The following is a 26,183-nucleotide window of genomic DNA, read 5'->3' as shown; positions in this document are numbered from 1 at the left end:
AAACAGTTCTTGGTAACGAACTGTAGTAAGGAGTGACCCGGCTTTATAGTAACTAAAACTCTAAAAAACGGAATTTTGATACCAATATTTACATCAAAAGAATCGCATTTTAATTTTGATTTTAAATATATAAGTTTCATCAAGTTTAGTCTTACCCATCAAAAGTTACGAGCCTGAGAAAATTTGCCCTATTTTAGAAAATAGGGGGAAACACCCCCTAAAAGTCATAGAAGTCACGAAAATCAAACCATCAGATTCAGCGTATCAGAGAACCATATTGTTCAAGTTCCAAGCTCCTATCTACAAAAATATGGAATTTTGTATTTTTTACCAGAAGACAAATCACGGATGCGTGTTTATTTTTCTTTTTTTTTCTTTTTTCTTTTTCCTTTTCCCAGGGGTGATCGTATCGACCCAGTGGTCCTAGAATTTTGCGAGAGGGCTAATTTGAACGGAAATGAAAAGTTCTAGTGCCCTTTTTAAGTGACCGAAAAAATTGGAGGGCACCTAGGCCCCCTCCCACCCTCATTTTTTTCCCAAAGTCGTCGTATCAAAATTCTGAGATAGTCATTTTATGCACCATAGCCGAAAAACCTTATAACTATGTCTTTGGGGACGACTTACTCCCCCACAGTCCCCGTGGGAGGGGCTGCAAGTTACAAATTTTGACCAGTGTTTGCATATAGTAATGGTTATTGGGAAGTGTACAGACGTTTTCAGGGGGATTTTTTGGTTGGAAGGGGGGTTGAGAAGAGGGGGTTATGTGGGGAAACTTTCCATGGAGGAATTTGTCATGGGGGAAGAAGATTTCCATAAAGGGGGCGCAGCATTTTCTAGCATTACTTAAAAAAACAATGAAAAAACAAATATGAAAAAGTTTTTTTCAACTGGAAGTAATGAGTAGGATTAAAATTTAAAAAGAACAGAAAATATTATGCATATAAGGGGTTCACCTGCTCTTAATGCCTCACTCTCTACGCTAAAGTATTTTTAGTAATTTCATTTATTTATTCTACGGCCTTTGTGATTCAGGGGACAAAATTTAATCTTTAGTGTAAAGAGCGAGGTATTGAAGAGTGAGCAAACCCTCTCATATACGTAATAAAAACATACGAATATAGAAGTTTGTTACGTGAGCTAATTCATAAGTTACATACATCTTTGACTAATGAAAACGTTCGTAAAAAACTAAAAGTTCTAGTTGCCTTTTTAAGTACCCAAAAAATTGGAGGGCAACTGGGCCTCCTACCCCTCCTTTTTTCTCAAAATCATTCGATCAAAACTATGGGAAAGCCATTTAGCCAAATAAATAAATATGCAAATTTTGCTTTAATTATTCATCTGCGGAGAGCCGAAATCAAAACATGGGTTAACTAAAAAACGTTCAGAAATCAAATAAAAAAAACAAGTTTTTTTAACTGAAAGTAAGGAGCGACATTAAAACTTAAAACGAACAGAAATTACCCCGTATATGAAAGGGGCTGCTCCCTCTTCAACGCCCTGCTCTTTACGCTAAAGTTTTTACTGTTTTAAAAAGTAGAGTTGAGAGAAAGAGTCAAACTTTAGCGCAAAGAGCAAGGCGTTTAAGAGGGAACAGCCCCTTTCATATACGGGGTAATTTCTGTTCGTTTTAAGTTTTAATATCGTTCCTTACATTCAGTTAAAAAAAGTAGTTTTTTTTATTTAATCCATGAAGAGGCTGGTGCTAGAGTTGTATTATCCGCGTTGGACTGTTTAAAGATGAGTATCTAGAGAGAGAGAGAGAGAAAGATGAGTTTATTAATATAAATAAACAAAACAAGCAAATGCCCCGAAGCAAAGCTTGTTTGGGCTTACAACCCCAATACACATACAAATAAAAACAATACGAAAAAGGAGAGGAAGATAAAAAGAAAAGGAAAAGAAAAAAAGAAAAGAAAAGAAAAAAATATTCAATTACCCTGCATTTCGATCGATACGGGATTACACTTCAAAAAAGACAAAACAAAAAGAAACTAAAACCACTTGACCAGTGTCGCCTAAAACACAATCAACATCTTGGCTCCACTTGAGGTACACTTAACTATCAAAACCATAAATATTAACGCAAAATAGCTTTAATTCCCACCGAAATTCACGGCAATTATCCATGTTTTTAAGTCGTAGGGTAAATAATTCCATGCATGGGGTCCTAAATACCGAATAGAAAATTGAGATCTACTGGTAACAGCAAGCGTACGACGAATTATTTTGGACTGTCTCGTAAAATATGTATGAATATCACTTCCTAATTCAAACAAACTTTTAAAACATATTGGTAAACAATTTTGAAAATATTGATATGTAATCAGGCTTCGATAAAAAGTAATAAGTCCTGCTAAAGGCAAGATTTTGTAATCTATATTCCTCTTTTGTACCGATTCTTTAAAACCAGCTCCGCATAACACTCGAAGCGCTTTAACCTGCAAAACCCGAATATGATGGAGATGAGAAGGAAATGTCCTACCCCAAACAGTACAACAATATAGCAGATAAGGATGAATTAAGGAATAATACAGTAATGACGAAGACCACACTGCCATTCCATAATACAACAACAAAAGAGAGAATAATGAGGACTTTTTTCCCAAGACAGTGAACCAACAAAATCTATTTGAATATTATCAGACTCTTGGCTTAACTTTTTGTTAAGAAGTAATGATGCCAAGGCTATTTTAAAATAAAAAATGGATTTTTAACTGAGAAATTTTATTGTAAGTGTTTTATTGTTTTTTATTTTTTCTTTGCTGAAGACGGCCCTTAGATATAGGGCCGAAATATTCAAATAGGTTTTGTTGGTTCACTGTCTTGGGAAAAAAGTCTTCATTATTCTCTCTTTTGTTGTTGTAGAATAATACAGTGTTCTTAAAATATCTCTGGGAAAATGTACTTCAATTTTCTTAAAATGCCAACACTCCTAGCGAGTTTAAGACTAATATAATCTATATAATCTCTAAAACGAAGACATTCATCAATTAAAACTCCTAGATATTTTGTACAATTTATTCTTAAAATACTCATATCAGCAAAATTAAGTCTGTCTATCCAAGGGTAATAATTTGAGCTCCTACCGTACAATAAAAAGCAAGATTTACTATAATTCAAATTTACCGTATTAAGCTTCATTCACTTTTGGTGCGAATCGGTACTGTGTATATCGGTGCGGATGACACAAGCATTGTTGTCCTTCTGCTGTATCATTATAAGCTATTCCTTGGATACCACTCAAACTGTGAAAAAAGCAAAATTTTTCATCTGATTTCGTGAATACTCAGTGCCTATACATCAACTGTTGTAGGAATTCACGAAACGATCAAATTTTTTCCATATGCCTTCTTCATACACTCTAGAGTTGTGATACATTTGGTTTTAGGTTCTCTAAAGGAAAAAGGTGGCTCTAAAGGAAAATGTAGTGGTGGCTATTGCTGTTGAGAAATGGGGATTGCAGGAACAGATTCTTTTGCTTTTGAAAAAGATAGAGAGGTCAAGCGCCTCCTTTTTATTTGTAAGAAATTCCATTGTCGCCGCATATGCTAAAGGATTCACGTCAGTTTACCTTTCTTGATGACTTGCAAGTACATTTATACCCTTTAAAGCGGTTGCTCAAAATTTTGCCGCCACCTGACGCAGCTTTTGGGTGCCACTCTAAGCGTGTTTAACTTCACTTGGACATTTTTTACAAGCGAACTGACCAAAGCCGCAGCTCCTAGATCCCTTGCAGTTTGGCTGGACTTTCCAGGACGGTGAGGTTAGGCCAGTTGTTTCTACCCTTAAGGCATACTCAGACGGTGTGGCCCATGAGTACTGCTCCTGCAAGCGCAAAAAAAAATTGTTCATGTGGGGAAATTAGACCGCGTGATTTATTATATGACTGGGTTGGGGAAGGTTTGAATGCTTATATTATGCTCTATAATAATTTTTAAAGTTTCTTCTATCTATAATTCAGACTCATTGGAAAAATTTGACATGCTGAGCTAGTATCTTTTAAAGTTTGGCTGTTAATAAGTACCTTGCACTAAAAGAATGCAGTTGCTATTAGAAGTAATCAGAGAATAGCTCCGTTACTCGCCAAATACTTGAGTATTAATCAACGGATTTGAAGTAATCAACGTTATTGATTACCTCATATTTCTTTGTCAAACCTTCTGCTCCTCACCGGCCACCTACCAGTTACATTTTCAAAGGACTGCTGGCTGTAGTCCAGTTTGTTTTTTTCGTCCTAGGATTTTTCTCTCTCTTTGCTTTTAGTTAGATTTTCATCGAGTGGCGCCCTAACTATATCCTAAAGCTTTAAGATTCTTCTGTCAGATTAGTATCTTTCAAAATTTTAATCCAGCAATCTCACAAGTATCGTTCAAAAGTTACTGAAAATAGGAAACGATACTTCGAATCCTCAACCGAAAAGAAGAAAATACAATACTGAACCATAAATAATACCTATTTTAGGCCACGCTTTATAACTTTTTTTTTCGTCACTACTACTAACGGTGTAGTGCTGACATCGCTGGGCCTTCTAAAGGCCAAAGTGTCATTTGCGTTTTTGTGAAAATAATTCTTCAAAAAAAAAAGAAGAAAATCATCATAATAACCAAGATTACTGAAAAGTACTAATGAAAGTCGACTGGTTGTTTATAATATAATAATATTCATTCGAGGGATTCTCAGCAATTTTGATTTATTAATATTATAAATCTATTTCGTTTTCATTAAATTGTAAATTATGTCTTGGCATTTAGATGACGTCGGGGTGGTAATCCTACTGTGTTCATGGTAATATCTGTTCGTTTTAAGTTTGACCCGATAATTCGAAGTAATTTTCGCTCGTTTTGGGTCTCAATATTCATTCATAGTGATTTCTGTTCTTTTTAAGTTCCAACTATTATTTGACGTGGTTTCTGCTCCTCTTTTGCTTCATGCATCTTTTTACTTTTGTTTTTATTTGTTAATAAAGGATTACTTGAGAACTATCTTTTCGGGTTTTCTGCTTAAGAATTGAGATTTTGGCCTGCTATTTATTTCTGGGCAAAATGTTGGAATAAATTTCAAGAATAATTTAACTATAGAATTTTGGATGGATGGACAAGGGGAATATTATTTGAATAAGTGAATTGAAAACATGCTTAATCTTTGGCCTTCTGTGGGGCTGAATCCATCCTGTTATGTCAATTTTATTACAAAAAACTTTTCGTATTATATTTTGTTTAACTGCTTGTTCGTTTAAATAAGTGTATTTTGAACTCATTTAATAAAAATTAATCTGAATTTTCACTAAAATTAAAAATTCTTAACCAGATCTGTTTCCAGTTGAGGCTTCTTCGGTTCTAGAACTTCAATTAAGGCTTCATTATCTGGAATTTTAAGCAGATCAGCAAAAAAAAAAATCGCAGTAAGAATCAATACAAATACATTTTTCTTTAAACATTTATTGTCCCTTTTAAGGTCTCCTTGGTTCTTCCAAGTCAAAATTCAATCTTAATGATCTCCCCGTACAATAACCCTTGAAAGTTTCAGCTGGGTCTCCGAAGTCTTAAATTTATACCCTTAGCCATGGCGAGATTCCTATTATATCTCTCGCAGTTTATTCTATTTCCGAAATAATTCGCCTGTTTGTGGCATTCTTTCTTTTCGGAAGTTGTGCCACTGCCCCTCAAATGCATTCTCGCGTAAATATCTGTATTCAGCAATGGGGTAGGGTCTGTTTTCTGCCGTTATTTGATCAAACACTATATTCTTATAAACATTTTATGTTTTTGTATGCAGGGTCTGAGCCTCCTAAGCCTTTAATTAGGTAGGCCACGGTATTTTGTCTGTGTAATATAACTTGTCTGTAGTTCTTGCAAAAATAGACTGGTCATCAAATAGGAATTGTAGGAAAAACTCGAACAGACTACATAAGGTTTCCTCCAAAACACAACAAAATAGAAATCCTGTATGTTATAGAACACTTCAAAGAAAGGAAACCTTATAAAAATTGGTTGGGGGGGGGGCTTTTTTGGGGCTGCCAAAAACAGGCTATTCATAAAACGTTTATTTACCCGTCTTGAAAAAGTTTTGATATAAATATGCATCATGATGAAAACGAAAATACGTGTTTATCGTAAATAATGACAGAAAATATTATACGGGTCTGAAAATGCAGACAGGATGAATAATAATACCACGATAGGTTTTATGTTGTATCTATGAAATTGTTTGCCGAATTGACAGAGCCCTGTATCATTCGCTATGGCTTAAAATGATCTTATTTGTCTTCAGTCCGAGTTTTATCCAGATAATTTTCTTCTATAAATATTTCAAATTTTAGACAGGTGTCCAGCTCTACTGAAATTAGTATCTTTTTCCTTGTGTGTACACTCTGTTGACGTCATCATCCTATTCCTTTAGAATCATTTTGGACAAGAGTTGGAACGAGATAGGATGAATCACTCAACAAATTTGCTAGTAAATTAGATTATCCAGACTAAATTTATTGAGTTGTCTATAGACAGCATGCTAGAAAGACATTATTTCTAAAAGTTTCCTTAAGGCAAGTTGTACCAAATATCCAAAAAGTGGTAGCAATATATCGTCACGTTATGGTACCGTGAATCCTGATATTAAAAAAAAAATCACACGTCAATACTTTCCCCTTATGAATAAGTACTAAGGAGTAAGGAAAGAGATTTTTATGTAGTGTGTGCAAAAATGTGTGCCACTTCAAGCCTTGAAATCGGAAATTTTTGGGGTGAAATTCATCGGTTTTGTTTGCAACACAGCATTATATGCGTTGGTTGAACAGAGTGAATGAGTTCTGCTTCATCATACAGAATAGTATCGGATTATCTAGGGAATTTACAATCATCTCCTTTCGCAATTTCTTCATACGGATAGAATAAATCTGTTTTCGCTGTTGCATGTTAAAAAAGACCATTGGAAAAGATTCTCAGATGATATGAATCTTCCTTGTTTATACAAAATACTGTTCATGTCAAGTTTTTGATTCATGCGGACAGAAGCTGTGAGTTTTCAAGTACTCCCGTTTTTTTCATTAATTGTTGATTCTTGAAGAACTAGTTCAAATATGAAAGGCTTTTTTGTTCTATATCTCTCAACTTTTTTGTAGATTCAGCATGGGAACCTATACGAGTGTCAAAGAATCTTAAGTCTTTTGAGATTTCTTCGAGGGGATTGCTAAAACTTTGGAAACTCGACTCTAATTCTCTGTACTATCTTCGATTTTTTTTTTCTGAAAAGAATAATGATTCTCGCTATGTGTGGATTATAAGCAAATTGTGGTAAAAATTTGTGTTTGGGGTCGGGGGTCTAGGTGAAGGGATTTTGATTTAACAAAGAGTGTATTGATATACTTAATAGCAGTAAAGATTCAACTGTGAAGGATTTATTTTTTATGCATAAAAATGTCACCAAAAAATCTCTTTTTTCTGTGGAAACTTGCATTTTACTTTAGACGAATTTGTGTTATCAAATGCTATCAAGACGAATTGTAAAAAAAAAAGGAGCAAATGTAGTTATAACCATTAGCTTTCGATTGAATCTTTAATACGATCTTCCAGTGCGACACTTGCGCCAGAGAAAAAAGAAGGACACTTGAGCGCCATCCAAGTTAAAACGTTTTTGTCCTCAGTTGTTAAGATCTGGGCTAAAAACTTTTGGACTGGAGTTTTTGACCATGGTGTACACATTTTACTAGGTTGTAGCTATTACCCTCCAACCATGCTTACAATTTTATGTAACATACAAGTACAAAAGAAGCGTATTAAGAGATTAAAGAAGTCACATTTGACTATGTTTTTTGTGTTTCCAGTGAAGACGCATAACAAAGTTATATGGGAAGAAGAAAAACGAATTTTGAATTATCATTTCGTATTATTCTAATTATAAACTAATTATTTAGAATGTAATCTGGGTTACTCACTGGGAAGAGTCTTAGTAGGCAGATTTGAAGAAATTCATTTTTTTGGTGTAGGGTAGCATTTAACTGAGGGAGGGTGCTAACTTTAAATAAAATGAAAAAGTTCATGGACTATGTAACAAAGAATAATATAAATTACAGGATAAGCAATAGAAAAAAAATTGATATTGCAGTAGTCTAGATCGGTGCAAAAATTTCTCCCTTGCTTAGGTAGCTACCTGACTTTTTACCAAATTTTTTAGAATACGCATGTCCTGTTTGAGAGCCTCAGATTAAGAATGTTGAATATCGAAGTGATGATGTGGATGCCTCAGATTAAGAATGTTGAATATCGAAGTGATGATGTGGATGGAGTCCAAAAAGAACAGTTAAAATCATCCTTGGAGAAAAATTTTTAGATTATAAGTCTGCTCTTGAGCCTTTAAAGATTAAAACTCTTAGAGATCGCAGGTTTCAGTTGATAATGCGTTTCGGGCAATTTTTTTGCTAGCCCCAAGCACTGACATTTTCTACCCCCTGCTGCCAACTCAGTAGTTAATACCAGACAGAAGAACAAATTAGTGCTAGTACCTTGTAGAACTAAGCGATTTAACAATTCATTCGTGCTGTTTTTTACCAGTGCCTATAACAAAATGCCATAGGAATAGGTTTGTAACTGACAGCGACATTTAGTTTGTGATTTTTATCTACGTCTATGAAAGCTGTCTTTAAATAAATGATTTCTGATTTATTTGGAAGAGGCATTGAAGCATTAAAAAACGAACAGACTTTAAGAAGTCATCACAAAATTATTAAGATTTTAGTCGTAGGACTAGAGCTAGTGACCCTGTCTGTGTACGAGCTTGCTTATTGCGACTTTTTTTTTGCATTTGCTTTTTTCATACCAGCTACACAGAAAAAAAACACGTTTGACACATGAAGTTTGTATTTTGAATATAGATAGATAAATCTATTTATATCATGCACAATAAATAAACAACAACAATAATTAAAACACACGAATCATCATATACGACTCTCTGGCTGGGAATTCATGATTTTTTGAGGGAGGGGGGTTATGACTCTGAAATGAAAATTTGGTCCTTTGGGGCTTGTGGTAGATATTTTTGAAATAAATATCTTATCTAAAAATATATTATCTTAAGTTTGGTAACGCATTCTAAATGAAAGCATTTTATTTAATGAAGAGATTTCAGTGGCCGCAAGCAAAGAGCAGACACCACAAAAAATTAAAGATAACTCTCGTTTCCTTTGGTGATTGCTCCGTTCAAGGATCCCCAAAAACTCCCTTTCCACTGCCAGTGTTTCTTTATCTGATTGTTATTCTTTCTATGAGGCCGAATTCTTTCCACCAGACCCCCATTTTGAAACCAAATATGTTGAAGAGCTTGACTAATTTTTGCAGGCATTCCGTAACTCTGATAATACAGTATTAGTACCGTCTTTGGCTGATGCTATTATGTGCTTTAAGCCAAAGCTGTCACGAGGCATGGATGGAATTCACGCTCTACATATTGAAAATGGTGGTCCTACGCTTTTAGAACATCTCACGTTACTACTGCAAATGATTTTTACACAAGGTTTGGTTCCATCAACATTTTGTGTGCGAGGTCTTTCTCTTATTCCGAAAAACAATAACCTCCAATCAATTCGGATCCATAGCTTTATCAACTAATTTATGCAAGTTTTATGAACTACTGTTCATAAAAGAGCTTGAAGAAAAGCTTGAAGAAAAGTAGTACACGCCTTCACATTTGGTTTTCAATATGGCATTGGATGTGTAGACGCTCTTGCGTTTGTTGCTAATGCTCTGCTTGATGCTTCTTTAAGAGGTAGTCCACTCGCCTTGGTGAGTCATGATGTTCGCCCCATCTTTGACTTCTTTATCCACCACCTCATGCTGCTAAAAGAGGAATAAATCCGGTTATGATCAGATCTCAAAGGGATACGTATGCTAAGGTACGAGTCTGACTTAAAATTCTTCTTAAGAAAGATGAAATGGAAAGGCTATTGGGCAGAACTGCACAAGTTAATAAAGGCACCAGGTAAGTTGCCATTACCTTGCCTTGTTATTTCAATAATTGTGTCCTTGAAGCTAAAGACTAGTGCCAGATGTCTTGCATTCTTTCTCGCTTCAATATCTCCCTAGTTACTTATGCTGATGGCATTTTTAACCTCAGCCAAACTTTGGACAAAATTCTTGAAACCTTCCAAAAACTGCAAACATAGAAAAATCTGGTCTTGAACACAGCACTGGAAAGTTTGACGTAACCTTTTTTAACTGGAATGATCCCCTTCCTGATGAAACTCGTCATCTCGTAACAGAAAACATCAAACGGTGCATATCATTTTCATATGCTTCCATAGTCCCTGCTAAGCTTGGTTTCAATCACCGTTATCTACCAACGCTGTACAACATTGTTGCTCTCTTCCACATTCTCTATATTGCACCCTTCTGGAAGATTCTTACTTGGGCCTATAAATTGAAAATCTGCTCTCCTTTCTTCTGTTCTGCAAAAACCTACTGAGCTATTGAATTTGGGCCCGCAGTTCGAAGCCCATCAATAGTCTTCATATTCCAGATACTACTATAGCTGATGCTAAGCTTGTTGAAACACAATCAAAAGATTTTAAATGATGCTTGGAACCAACTCCTTCTGAGCTAGTTACGTTGTCATTGCATTGCATTGCTGTATAGTGCTCTTTTTTTTGTAGTTTTCCGTTATTTTGCTTTTTGTATGAACTCAGATTTTCAATAAATCATAATAATGATATGTGGATAATATGTTCCAAAACTCCAAACTCCTGACCAAGCACAGTTTGTTCGTTTTGTTTTTGTTCTAACATGATATTACTAACGCCTCTTGCCAGTTATATTCGACAAATAGCGAAGGAAACGAAGAAAAATAATAATTAAGAAACCAGGCGAAGATAGTTTTGTAGGAAAAGACAGAAAGACAAAGCGGAGATCTTTGCTGATATTAAATAAAAAAGTTTTTTTTTTCAAATTTTAGCGAAAATAGCGATGTATTGAGGAGAGGGCAACGCCCTCATGTAAATAATAATTTCTGTTCGTTTTAAGTTTTGATGTTGCTCCTTACTTTCAGTTGAAAAAACTTTTTTTTATTTAGTTTCTGATCGTTTTTAAATATAGCCGGAAAATCCGAACTCCTCCGAGGATTTTCCCCAGGAGCTGTGGGGGTATCATGTTATTTCTAAGGCCATAGTTATAGGGCCTTTCAACTATGTTGAACAAAATGGCTATCTCAAAATTTTGATCAGGCGACTTTGTGGAAAAAAGAGGGATGGGAGGGGAGCTAGGTACCCTTCAACCTTTTCGGTTACTTAAAAAGGGCACTAGAACTTTTAATTTCCTTCCAAATGAACCCTTTCTCGATATTCTATGACTATTGGTTCGATGCGTTCATCCCTAGGGGAAAAAACAAATAATCACGCATGTATGATCTTTCTTTTGGCAAAAAATTATAAATTTAACTCTTTTTTTTACAGATGGGAGCTTGAAACTTCTACCTAAGGGTTTTCGGATAAGCTGAATCTAATGATATGGCATTTATTAAGATCCTTTGACTTTTAGAGGTGTTTCTTCCTTTTTCGAAAATCAGGCAAATTTTTTCTCAGGCGCGTAGCTTTTGATGGATAACGCTAAACTTCACGAGTCTTGTATATTTGGAATCAACATAACAAGCCGTTTTCATATATCAGTTTTTTCGAGTTTGGTTACTATTGAGCCGTGTTGCTCCTTACTTACTTGCAGTTTGTTACCACGAAGTGTTTGGTATCCTCTTTTTTTTCTTTTTTTTTACTGGCTGAGAATCACCTACGTGATTCAGTCTCCGCATTTATTTGAAATCTGTGAATTTGTTGTAGGTATCTACGTCAAAAACTTCACATACTTTGTTTTTAATTTAATGAAGAACTAAATACTTTTATTAATTTCTATTGATAAGAATCTTAGACCTAGTAGCTGAGATTACCGGAACCATGTATTTTTGGAAATCTGCATTGGAAAATTGTCAGATATCCCGGGAAATAGTTCTCACCAGAGGAGAAGACCATTATTTGATTCTGTAATTCTTATTCAAACGACGTATTGAATTTATTTCTGGGCCTGTCTAAATCCTTGACCTAGAGGTATGATTATTTTTGTTGTCATTCACTAAAATCAAATCTTATAGCGTTTGGCAGGAGCAGTAAGAATGCTTGCTTTTTGAAGAACTGAGCTATAAGTTTCGCCAGACTTGCCAGTGGATCCGTGTAGTAAATTTTGGCAGGCAATAATTTAGATTTTGATTATCGTCTTTGACTAAGACGGTTTAAATCGTCATTGAATAAATGATAATATTGTCATTTGTCTAAATGACGATAAGCAAAGCCATGGGGAATCGCGTTATTATGGATTACTTACGGTAAATTCTGACACAACAGAAAAGCAATCTTTTCAAGTAAAACAGTGACTTCGAAACTGGAAACAAGCAGGATTAGCTTATACAGAAGTCTAAAGTTTTAAGTGATGATACCTTCTCCCTAAAGCTGTTTTTAGGCTAACTGGGTGGAGAGGGAGGGTCTCGATTATTTTTTCTCTCAGCTTGTCCATAACACAGGTCTGCATAATTCATGTAAATTTTTAAGCTCCGGAATACTCGATATCTCGTTAGGTTGAAACTTTTGGAATAAATAGCAGCCAAAAAAAAAATATCTGATAGTAAATATGAAAGTTTGAGTTACAAGAAGGCAAAGAAGAAAGAAGAAATTTCAATTCTTAACAGCTGGACAATGATTATAATAGCAAGTTACAACAAAGTTAAAAAGGGTCTTCCAACTTATAAAAATAATTGATTGGCTGGTAAAAACTTTCCTTGTGGCTTTTAGAAACAAACAGAAAGAAAGTCTAATGTTTTCCGACTTGAGCCTTCCTGTTCCTTCTGATTAGTCTTTTAGTTATAGAAAATGTCGTTTGATGCCTGAATTAAACGCACAAAAGCAAAGGAGTCGCTAATGTTGTGGTTGGAGATGCGACGCTCACATTCCATCATCATCTTTAAGGAAAAAATATGCAACGAATAGACTAGCATTGTCTCCTGGAAATTCGTTTTCTCAGAGATCTGTCTCGGATCACCCATCTCTGTTTGATGAGAATTTTTTGTACGTAAAAGGTGGTCATCATTCTTTACTGCAAATGGATGGTGTTTGCTGTACATAAGTAATCCTACAATGTTCTTGGTGCGACTTTAATAATAAAAAAAACTTGGGTAGTAGGGCAGACTATGCTGTTACCAGTGACTCACTCAAATCTCTTAGTGAAAGGTTTGATGGAGCGTTAACTGCTTTTCCCTGCAAAACACAAATTTACTTCCTTTTGATCATCTTTTCTTCAATATTGCCTTCTTCATCCGACTTGGTAAAACAGGCAAATGGGTATACTAATCCGTCCCACTACCTTAAGTGAGATAGGCTAAGAACAGAGTACCTTAGGAACAGTTTCATTCGACGCTGCTCTTTGATTTCAATGTTTGTCGGTACCTAGGTAAAAGTACCCCAGACTTTTGCAGACTCGAAGCGAAATAAATTGACTGACTGATTGAAATGAGGTAAAGGACCATTGGTATATACGTATTAAAAAAGAAAAAAAAAACAATAGAAAAAAAAATTTAAATCAGTGTCTAAGGTTTGTCTTTACAGTGAAAGATATCATTCATGTTTCATATATATAATTATTGTAATGTGGGCACTACAGTGTTTTCATGACCGTTTATACAAGCTGGAAGACTCATTTTCCAGTGTTTTTAACCTTACAATTACTCATATATCTCAAGTTAGGGTGTATCTCAAATTGGGATCAATTGGCTGGAGGGGAATTTTGATGAGCTCCTGTTTGGTATCCTTATATCAACGACTCCACAAATAATTGTTTGCCAATGGTGGGAAATTTTGTGTTGAAGGTGATGGAAGTGAGGTGCAAGCGTTTCAATTACATGGTGTTTAGTTTCGAGTTTAATGCTTTTGTAGTTACATGGACTTTCATTAATTACAAGACTTTCAGGTAAAATTGATCTCGGAGAACCAGGTTTCAGAACTGAATTACTAAGTTTCCAGGTCTGTCTCATATTTTCTTGCATTCAAAAAGCTTTATAAAATAAAAATTGGATTTTAAATACGTTTATTTAGCTAAAGTTATGGCGAGGAACAAAGCAAAGAATGGTCTATAATGCACCTTACGTAATATATGCACTCTAGAGTATAGCTGTCAGCGCTGTGATACAATAAAATTCGCTTGATATCTTTTTTTCCTGTCTTAACGAAATGTAGGTTCCTATGACGACTAAATACGTAAGTCGAGATTATTGATAAAACTGTACAGTTTAAAGATAAGGTTTATTATATACCTTAGAGATCGGTATCGGGAATCGAAATTTCATGTGCTGTTTTTAATTTACCCAAATATTAAAGGGCAACTAGCCCCCTTCCACGCCCCCTTTTTCCTCAAAGACATCCAATAAAACATTGAGATAGCCATTTGGTTCAGAATATTTCAAAGGTGCAATAAGTATTCCTCTAGGGTTGAGATGACCCCCCAGAGGTCCTTGGGAAAGGGTTGTTGAATTTGCCCATTATCTGCATATTTTTACATTACATTATTTACACGTCTGCGATCCCTATACAAGAAAAATAGTAAATAGAGTTTTGTTAAAAACAACCGATTTTTTTTGGTGAAAAAAAGGAATCAAAATCGTTGAGTTTTCTTACTTTGCAGAAGGGAGCGGGAACGGTACAGAAGTACCGTGGTACCGGCCGTACTTTTTACTTAAACTGCTGGGAATAGGGGTACCGGGCCCGCACTTCCCGTTTTGTTAGAGAAGTAAGAAGTTGGTTGCAACTTATCCCCTGCTGGAATGGGGACTGAATCGCGAGAGATAAAACTAACATACAATCCTGTCTTAAACTTCATTTTTCGTGCTAATAAGGCAGGAAATGCATGCAATGATATTGTTTCAAAATTTGTGCAATATTACCTGCCGAATATACTGTTAAAAGCCAAGGAAATCCTATGGCCGCTGGCTAGCATGGCTACTCGCTTCTGATCGTGTAAAGCAACAGGATATCGTGTCCAACTTAATAAGGGCTATTTACCATTGAGATGAAAAGGAACTTACGCTACCCAAGTTTGTAATTTATGAACCCGAGGAAGTGCTGATGACATCTTGTGAAATTACTGCAACCCTCACCAGGAAATTACATGAAGTTTGTAGTACTGTTGATGATCTCAAGGAGCGCGTGACCTCATTGAAACTTCAGCATCGTGAAGTGCCTCAGGACTCCTCTAATGTTCATCAAACGAAACCTATGTACTCAGAAATTCTGAAACAACCACCTAAAGGTCTTGAAAAGCCTGTTGAGCGCAAGGGTTACCTTGAGAGCCTTGCTGATGGTGCTTGCTGTTCTCACATAATAGACTTGAAGCCTTTGCTGAAAGAGTGGCGGATTGTACTTGATGACTAAAAAGCTGCGACAACTTTTGTTAATGTCGTGAAAGATGCAAAAGTAAAATTACAATATGAATTTTCCGCAACGCTGGATATGGCCTTGGTGATTATGACTCTCGTTCATGGTTTATAATCAACCTAAGAAAAATTAGTCAATGTATTGTGAAATCTAAAAACGAAACATTCACGTGGAATTGACTACTTGTGTGGCTTTCATCTAGTACATGGACATTTAAATCTGTTTCACTATCCGGGAATACTGTTCCAAATAATATTCAGTAGTGGGTTAGTTCCTCATGTTTTTTGTGCTTGTGTTGTAACCCCTGTGCCTAAGAAAGGAAAAGATAAGAATAAGTGTAGTTCGTACCGACCTCTAACTGTTTCGCCAGTATTATGTAAATTATTAGAGCTGCTAGTTACTGATGAGATCACCCAAGTTTTTTCTATGCCAGACAATCAGTTTGGCTTTAAAAAAGCTACAGCTTTGAACATATCCACTGAGCTATTGCAAATGTTCTGTTAGACGTGGAAGAAAATAAGGATATGGTTATTATGGCTGGTCACGATGTATCACGGACCTTTGATTCGGGGATACATCCTTAGTTACTGCTTAGTGCCAGCCACCGTGGACTTTATAGCTCAATACTACCTGTCTACAAACATATGTATAGTAAACTTCATGTTTTTGTCAAAGCGCCTGCTTAAAAACATTTTGTTGTATCAAAAGCTATAATTCGCGTTTGGAAAGGTATTAAGCAGGGCGGGATATCATCGCCTCCATTTTATAATAACAGTGTGCTAGAGGCCCAGAAGAAAGTTCAGACATCGTTTATTTTTCGAGGCCTTGATTTGTCATTTTTAAATTATGCTGACGACGTCCTGAACCTCAGTTGGACCATTTCTGGTATTGAGGAAAATTTTGAGGTTTTATGTACCGAATATAGGAAAATAGGGCTTGAGTTTAATGCTGAAAAGAGTGAAGTTGTGTCAATTGGTATGTCACGCAATCAACCCATTCCCGATATCGCTTGTCTTCATGGTCATCCTATCTAGCTGTCGCCGAGCATATATTACCTTGAATTACCCATTTGAAGTGACTTAAAGCATACTCGAACACTTTTATTAGAATTCCTAGGTGCAAAGCTTCGCAAGGCATACGACCTTATTCCTTACAAAGCGCGCTATAAATGAAGAGTGCTTTCTAAAATTGATAACGTATTTTCTGGGCCCCATTTGTTAGCTTTGTCATCTTTTTAGAATATTTTTAGTACGTCAGATAAAAGAGCTTATCGGTCAATTTTTTTTTTCGTTGCGCTAAGTTCCTACTCTGTGTACCCTCTGTGGGCCAAAAAACCGGCGTATGGTTTCTGTATGTGGAGCTGTCGACCAGTTTGCTGTTGTCGCGGAGCGTAGGTTATGCTTTGAACAGAATTTGGATACTTTAAATAGTTTATTTAGTGCCTTTTTATAAATAGTTTTTCCCATTGAAGCTGTTTTTTGTTTCCTTCTTTTTTCCCCTTATATGCTCCATTTTGACACCATTGTGTGTTTATTGGGTTAATTAAGTTTCTTTTCATTTCATTTCATATAACATCATTGGGAAAATGTACGGAACGTTTTTTTTTGGGGGGGAGGGGTTTTCTGCGTGAAGAATTTTCCGTACAGAAGAAACCTTCCGGGAGATTTTTCCAGTGGAATTTTCGCATGAGTATAGGGAGGAATTTCCCGGCTTGATTTGAAAAACGGTAAAAAATTTGATAAAAATAAGTTTTTCAGCTGAAACTAAGGAGCAGCATGATATCTTAAAAAGAACAGAAATTATTCCGTATGTTTATGCGGGGGCTGCCTTCTCCTCAGCCTTCGTTCTTTACGCTAAATGTTGACTTTTAGTTACAATTCTTTTGAAAAGACCGCAAGGGATGAGGAGGGGGTATCCTCGCTCATACAGGGAAGAATTTTTGTTCATTCCGAGTTTTAATGTTGCTCCTTACTTTCAGTTGAACAAACTTTTTTTTTATTTAATTAAGAATGGAAGATGGCCGAAAAATGTAGCTTATTAGGGTCCCTAATAATGCTTGTAGTGTCACTAAAAAGCAAATAGAATGAAAGATTGAAAAAAAAGGAAAACTAAGGCCTGAGGGAAATGAAATGGTTACCTTTCAGTTACATTCTGGAGCACTTAGGTAATGGAAACGTGCAATGATTAAAGCCAAAGGATCGACCTTAATTTGCTAAAACAAAGTAGATTTCCCTCAGCTCTAGTGGTTATACATATTGAAAAGTCGATAAAAATATTGATAGTTAACTTACTGGTGAAACCAACAAAAATGTTAGTTTTATTGTTGGATTACCTGAAAATAAATTATGCCTCATGAAAGTAAAAAAACAAAACGAGTTAAAGTTACCCTAAATATGACAGGTGCCACTGCCTGCATCAATATTTTAGCTCCTGAAGCTATAGCCTAACATTTTTATCACAATACTTTAGTAATGAATATGCACATCTAGGCGTATCAGCCGTCCTAACTACATATTTTTCGTTCACAAGTATTGAAAAGCAGCAGGTAACTGGACCTGTGGTGCCAAGGCCCTGTGAAATGGTTACAGCTGCGGAGTAACACGCGCAACTATATCCAACGGAGAAAAACTTGTAGAATTTGCATCATGTTCGCCGTGGAACAAGACGCCTCCCGGAATAAGTTCCCAAAACATGAACACCGCGCGACTCTATGATAAAATAGATACACTGAAGACTGCTTTTCATGAGTGTCTGCATCCACCAAATATCTGTTCTAATCAGATATGTGATGAAGGCTCCGTAAGATTTCATTCGGATGCAGCCAATCCGTAAAACGATTGATTTATTGATGCGAAGATGCGCTTTAGCTAGAAATTAGATGAGACCTAAAAGCTCAAACCAATGGAGCTTTAAAATACTCTTCTGATGGATTTGGATGACAAGAATGCAGCCTTTCTCGATCACAGATATTGAAAAATCGATCACGGACATCGAAAGCGATAACTGTGTCTGGTTCTGGATTTGGTTGATTCTTCCAGCCTACCGATTAATTAGACTGATGATTTGGTATTTTGAAAGCCATTTCACCCTACAGCTTCAAAGTGATGGAATAAGACACGGATCCGAAAAGATATAACGACGAGCACAGTTCTTTTTTCTCACCATGCTTGGTTGAAATCCAACGGACTTTTCTGATAGCTATGCTCATGATTACAGTTCGGGAACCCTCCTCTCCTATGATTGAATCCATCCCAGACTTTAAAAGGTCTTGGCTTTGATATTACCTGCGGTGGAACCTGGAACCATGTGCAAACGGAATTAGTATCACTTTTTGCAAACAAAAAGATTTCCTGTCCCGCTTGAGGCAGCAGTGGGGCTTGGTTTACCTTTTAGCGAGCTGCCTGTCCCCAGAAAAGGGACCTGTTGTACTAAGAAGCATAGTTAAAACGAGCCCGCCAGTCATTGTTACAAACAAATCTCTCAATAAGAACCAAGTTGGCGGGAAAATACCATACGCATAGTGATTAGCTAGCAGGAAAAAGAGAAAGAAAGAGGGACAAAAACCTTCTTGACTACTTCATTTTCCATTGAAAAATGATTGCGGAAGTGGTCCTAAATATTCGAACAGCAAAATAATTTTAAGATGCATACGTACATGCTACCAAAAAGAGGAAGCAAACTCGTTGCAAAAGAAGTCCCAGAAATGGTTATAAAATATCGAAATTTTGGTTGAAATTTCGTTGTCATGCTTTAGATATAGCGTTATCCATTTTTGGGGTTAAATCTATATTAATTAATTAATTAATGTTTGACACACTAACATTAAAATAAAGTGGAGTAACCGAAGAAAATAATAACATACATTAGAAGCACATACAAAACAAAATTAAAGACAAAAACAACAACATTGAAAATCAAAATAACTGTAAGTAAAAAGCAATCCGTGTCAATAGCAACCAAAACTCTAAAAAAACGGAAATTTGATACAAATAGATATATAAAAAGAATTGAATTTTTATGCTCATGTCAAATATATAAATTTCATATTTTATTCTTTGCCATCAAAGGTTACGAGTCTGAGAAAATTTGCCTTATTTAAAAAAGGAGAAATACCCCTTAAAAGAATTTTGATGAAAATCACACCATCAGATTCAGCATATCAGAGAACCCTACTATAGAGTTTGAAGCTCCTATCTGCAAAAATGTTGATTTTTTTTTATTTTTTGCGAGAAAAAAGATCTCAGATGTGTGTTTATTTTTTTTTCAGGGGTGATCGTATCAGCGGAATGATCCAAGAATATCGGGAGAGGGCTCATTCGAACGGAAATTAAAAGTTATAGTGCCCTTTGTAAGTGGCCCCAAAAATTGGAGGGCAACCACGCCCCTTTTTAATAAAAATCGTTCTATCAAAATTTTGAGATAGGCATTATGTGCAGTATAGTTGAAAGGTCGAAAAACTATTCCTATGGAGATATCATGACCCCCAATAGCTCCTGGAGATAGCTCTAAGTTACAAAATTTACCCATTGTTTACGTATAGTATATGGTATTGTGAAGTATGCAAACATTTTTTGGATTCGGGGGGGGGAGCGAATTTTCTCCTGGTGGGGTTTTCCACGGGAATAATTTTCATAGGGAGGAATTTTACAGGGGGTGAATTTGTCAGCGGAAACTTTACACTGGGGAATTGGCCAGAATTATTATACGAAATTCGTCTTATGTCTTGCTTTCTTTTTGCCGACTCAATTTTACGCATGGAGACGTTAAGAGTAATTGTCCGTGGTTAATTTTCACCATAATTGTATTGTCTTGAGAGTAAATCCTCGAGGAGGGATTTTTTCTTGGAAGTGTAGCCAGACTTCCTGGCATTATCTAAAAAACGATCAGAAATTAAATATAATAAAACAAGTTTTTTTCAGCTTAAAGCAAAGAGCAACATTAAAACTTATGACGAACAGAAATTATTTCGTATATGAGGGGGGTTGCCCTTCCTCAACACGTCGCTCTTTACGCTAAAGTTTGAATTATGTCCCAAATCTTTAAGAACGACTCCTGAAACACTTTGTTCATTTAATTAGAACAGTGAGAAACCTTTTGAAAAGTACTAACAATTTTAGCGTAAAGAGCAAGGTGTTGAGGAAGAGCAACTCTCCCTCATATACGTAATAATTTCTGTTCGTTTTAATTTTGAATATTGCTCCTTATTTTCAGTTGGAAAAACTTTATTATTTAATAATTAACTTTTTTTATTTAATCGCATAAGATGATGAAAAGGTCCTAACCGCAGGCAAGCCTCTTTGGCATCCCACTTATTATAAGATGTCAATATATCAGTGGCACAAAAAATTCAAATAACCCATAGGTTTTTATACCAAAGAGGAAGATATAAAAGGAATTTACAATAACTGAAATACCTGACAAAAAAAGGATAGAATGGTCACAATATGTTGAGTAAAGTTTAACCAGTGCCTTAAGAGAATGTTGGCCACGATTTGGGACAATTTTAGTATAACATGCTTTAAGTTTATTGTTAATATCTAAAAGTGCACTAGAACGGATAGCTGATGCAGGGGAGTAAATACTGATCCCAATCCAATTTAACACAGGAACTAGCTTTTGTACTTATATGTTATATAATGAAGACTATAGAATTTCAATCCCGGATGCTGTGAACATGACACAAGAAACTGGTCAAGCAACTTCTTTATACCACACAATTAGCTTTGGCTTGGTTGGAAAATAAATTGTAGCTATATCTTATTCAAGTATTTAGTTGGTATTTTAGTTTGATTAGGTTAGGTTAGTATAATATATGCTATGCTTTACCCCCTCCCCTCCCTAATGTTCAAATATATAGCCCAAATTTGTTTCTAAGCTATTATATTTTTACCATATTTTGTTTGATTTTATTAGCATTAATTGAACTTCACTTCCTGAATGTTTACTATATAACCGATAAGTACACTAGCTTATCTGAAGCAGAAAAATAAAATTCTAAAAGTTTTGATTTTCTTCTTTTTACTTTTCATTGAAAGGGTCCCAAAATATCTAGACTTTAATTTAAAGTTCATTATCACTGTTTCACTACCACGGTGTCCTGTCTTTCTTTTGATTGTTTCTCTGTTCTCTATTTAGTATTAAGTGAAATAAAATTTGAGTTGCTTTAATTCCCGTAAAACATACTCTGTAAGTAAGTGATTCCGAAATCCCCGGATGTCAATGTAGGATATTCTGTCTCGGAATAAAACGTTCCGCTTTGTGAGTCTAATTCTTTTCTATTAAGAGACTGTATGTAAGAGACTGTATGTTATTAAGAGACTAAACAGTTTCTATTAAGAGACTGTATGTAGATACCGATCATTATGGGTCGGCTTTCTATATATAGATAAATCAAGGCTAGGAATATTTTTTATAATTAAAACATCCAAGAAAGGGAGCTTTCCTGAATCTTTTAGTTCTATTCTAAATTGAAGATTCGAATTAAAAGAATTCAAATGAAAGAAAGAAAGAAAGAAAGTTTATTTGAGCCCTACGCCCATACACAACATGATTTAATAATACAACACTGCACAGAACACACACTCAATATAAACAATACTTATTTTCATTCACTCGGGCTCGACTGAACCTCTCCCGCCTTTTCCACATATCGTGCCATTTTGCATATGGTTCCAGGCATCGAAGACCTCAGGATATCAGAAAGCAGCACCAATCGATGTGCCAAAAAATCTCTTAGAGAGTCCTGACCATGTTCCCAAACAGCAAGAATATCATCAACGAAACGAAACCAGAGAGAGTGTTTTAAGGGGAAACTATTCAAAGCAGACTGTTCTATGAAATCCACGTAAAAATTTGTCAAAAAGGAGACAAAACAGTGCCCATGGGTAGTCCCTTGACTTTCTATTAAGAGAAATAACGTTTTTGAAGTGTTTTCCTTTCTGTTTTTAAAAATGGAGCTCCGGAGCGGATCTCAAAATCCTCAGATTTTAATAAAAATTGTGCTTTCTGTGTCTGTCCAAAATAATATTTCTTTTATCGAATCTTATTTCTAAATTTGTTATTAGAGTGTGGACTTAAATGTGTTCATAATTGCTTATGACAAAACAATTTCACCTTCCTTGAAGTGTGTTTTGTAAAGCACTGTCTTCATATGCCTTTTCAGTTAAAGCTGGCCCTGTGACCTCAAAATTCGAACAAGTTGTGATGCATGCAAATAGAGTGAATGTAACCCTCCCTCTGAAAGTATGCGTAAGTATGTCATCGGATCTAATGGTACTTGAGTCCTTATTTGGTAAACAAAGTGTTGGTCAATAGTTAAAAGAGTAGAATTGTTTATTAGCAATTGTTGATCAACAATAATTTTTCGAGAACACAAATTTTTGTTATTGTTGAAAATAAACGGCAACATTTTCAAAATCAATTGAACGATATCTTTCTATTTACAATAAAACTCATGTTACTCTGGTAATTTTCACTGTTTATGCACATTTTTACTGTTTGATCGAATTCTGAAAGTTTCTGTAAAAGTCATAAAAAGTTCTTAAAAATTTCAGTACCCTTTGGAGAGGAAAGAGGTGGTTAATTCAAAAGAAAATGCCTTTTTATGTCTTAATTTAGGTGAGAGATCAAGCTGATAATAAATATAGCGACCTTTAGGTCAATGTAATATGTTTTTCACTTCTAAAATTATGAGAATAAAAACAATTTCCCTCTGGAATATGCATCCTTAAAGTTTCCCGCTCGAATTGGACCAACAAGTTTGAAAAACAGCAGTTTCAATTCTTGGCCATTTTCCTCCACAATGTTGATAAATAAAACCTGTATTGCTCGCTAGAACACAATATTGATCAACACGGTCTCACCAGAACAGATTGTTGATCAATAGTGTTGACCAGACAACATTGCTGAAAAACGCTTTTGGCCAACTTTGCCTGAAAAAGGCAAATAAAAACGTAGCTTAAGTATCCGTATATTAGAATATCTGAATTTCTCATGGCTATCTCCGTCATTATTGGAAACTCTTTCTTTTGAATCATAAGCCTCTTAATTGGAATTTATGTTAGTGGGCAAGATCCGCTTGGAATGCTCATTCATCATGTTTTTCCTAAGCTGAATAATAAGTAATGGTTTTGTTTTCCAGTGTTTGAAAACCGGGAGAAAATCGTTCTTGTGATGGAATATGCTGCGGGTGGAGAACTCTATGATTACTTAAGCGAAAGCAAGGTCTTATCCGAAGAGGAGGCTAGAAGAATTTTCCGACAAGTGGCATCGGCTGTCTACTACTGTCATAAGGTTGTTATCTTTTGCTTGATAACTAATATCAAAGAAAACAATAATGAATTATTTCTTCTTCCGTTTGTCATATTGTCGGTCCCTTAACTAATGACTTCCATTTCCGAGCGGAAATCTTTGAATTTGCTCTTGAAGAATCGTATGAAACGAGTGAAGCGTCCATGACTTATCCTGAAAATAATATCTTAATGTGCCTTTGCTACAAAGTCGGGCTTTTTTTGTATTATTACCAAACGTATTTTCTTTGCTTTTACTCTTTTAATTATACCCATGAGTAGAATTAATACCCTTTGAGTTAACTCCATAAAATACTCTTTGATAAGATTCAGTGGTCACATCGTCAGTGTAGCAACTAAAGACTTTGGATTTGACAAAAAGATTCTACCGCCCTTAATTTTCATGTATATCGACACACTTTTTCTTATTGAAAAATTACGGTTCTAATTTATAGAAATATATATATATATATATATATATATATATATATATATATATATATATATATATATATATATATATATATATATATATATAATATATAAATATATATATATATGTATATATATATATATATATATATATGTATATATATATATATATATATATATATATATATATATATATATATATATATATATATATATATATATATATATATATATATATACACTAGCTGTTGGGGTGGCGCTTCGCGCCACCCCAACACCTAGTTGGTGGGGGTGCTTCGCGCCCCCCCCAAGCCCCCCCGCGCGCGTAAGTCGTTACGCGCCATATTAGTTACGCGCCATTGTAGTTGTGTCCCTATGTCCCACCTGTGAATATATATATATATATATATATATATATATATATATATATATATATATATATATATATATATATATATATATATATATATATATATATATGTTTTTAACTACGTAAAACTTGCGAATATACAGCATTCTTTGCTGTCCCATTGTCTGTGCATATAAATAGATTTTCAGGTTTACCGACTCTTGAACATGCAACATATAATGGTCCATGGGAAAACAATCCGTATTCAGATCTATACCTCATGATTCTAATGATTGCCCTTGAGCTTTGTTGATGGTGATTGCTAATCGACCATTCCCTGAGTCGCCATCGTCATTTATATATCCCCCTGTGCACCCCGGCGTCCCCTTTGTAGTTATGTCCCTGTGTCCCGGTCGTCATTTATATTCCCTGTGTCCCGGTCGTCATTTGTGTCCCGGTGTTCCAGTCTGTGATTTCTCTTTGAGTGTCCCGGGCGTCATTTATATTCCTTGTGTCCCGGTGTCCCGGTCGTCATTTATATCCCCCTGTGCCCCCCGGCGTCCCCATTGTAGTTGTGTCCCTGTGTCCCGGTCGTCATTTATATTCCCTGTGTCCCGGTCGTCATTTATATCCCGGTGTCCCGGTCTGTATATACATTCGTTTTTTAGTTTTGTTTTTCTCCTTTATTTTTTTCCTTTTTTCTTTTTTTTCTTTTTTAGTTTATTTAGATTTTTAGATTTTTTAGTTTTTTTATTAGTTTTTAGTTTTTTTGTAGTTTTTACCATTTTTTTAGTTTTTTTAGTTTTTTTTTTTTTACTTATGTCCTGGTCGTCATTTATACTCCCTGTGTCCCGGTCGTCATTTGTGTCTCGGTGCTTTGTTGATTGCTAATTTATATTATATTTATATTTATATTTTTTATATTTATTAATATTTTTTAGTTTTCTTTTTCTCTTATTTTTCAGTTTTTTCCTTTTTTTTAGTTTTTTCTTTTTTAGCTTTTATTTTTTTTTTTTTTTTTTACCTTTTTTTAGTTTTTTTAGTTTTTTTAGTTTTTTAGCTTTTTTAATTTTTTTATTAGTTTTTAGTTTTTTTTTTAGTTATTGCCTTTTTTTAGTTTTTTCATTTTTTTTTAGTTTTTAGTTTTTTACCTTTTTTTAGTTTTTTTTAGTTTTTTTTCTTTTTAGTTTTTTTTGTAGTTTTTACCTTTTTTAGTTTTTTTTCTTCTTTTGTATTAGTGTGAAATAATTCAGACGTCATATGCGGACAAACACGACGTCACTCGACAGACAGACAGACAGACATAACCCACAAACAACTTATTTTTATATATATTTATTCATATTTTTTTAGTTTTCTTTTTCTCTTTTATTTTTCAGTTTTTTCCTTTTTTTTTAGTTTTTTTCTTTTTTAGTTTTTAGTTTTTTTAGTTTTTTACCTTTTTTTAGTTTTTTTAGTTTTTTTAGTTTTTTAGCTTTTTTAGTTTTTTTATTAGTTTTTATTTTTTTTTGTAGTTTTTGCCTTTTTTTATTTTTTTCAGTTTTTTTTTAGTTATTAGATTTTTACCTTTTTTTAGTTTTTTTTTAGTTTTTTAGCTTTTTTAGTTTTTTTTCTTTTTAGTTTTTTTTGTAGTTTTTACCTTTTTTAGTTTTTTTCTTCTTTT

General features: G+C 34.8%; 1 protein-coding gene across 6 annotated transcripts in view; it reads left to right on the top strand.

Moving 5' to 3' along the window:
• Positions 1–26,183, top strand: part of LOC136034829 (uncharacterized) — a 142,062-nt gene that overhangs the window by 66,333 nt on the left and 49,546 nt on the right. For all 6 annotated transcript variants that reach the window (XM_065716275.1, XM_065716273.1, XM_065716276.1 and 3 more), the window contains one exon: positions 23,592–23,743. In XM_065716275.1, coding sequence (XP_065572347.1) covers positions 23,592–23,743 — 152 coding nt within the window. The remainder of the gene's footprint in view (positions 1–23,591; positions 23,744–26,183) is intronic.

The sequence above is a fragment of the Artemia franciscana genome, chromosome 13, assembly GCF_032884065.1.
Source record: "Artemia franciscana chromosome 13, ASM3288406v1, whole genome shotgun sequence".
Lineage (NCBI taxonomy): Eukaryota > Metazoa > Arthropoda > Branchiopoda > Anostraca > Artemiidae > Artemia > Artemia franciscana.
This window is presented reverse-complemented; position numbering and strand designations above follow the sequence as displayed.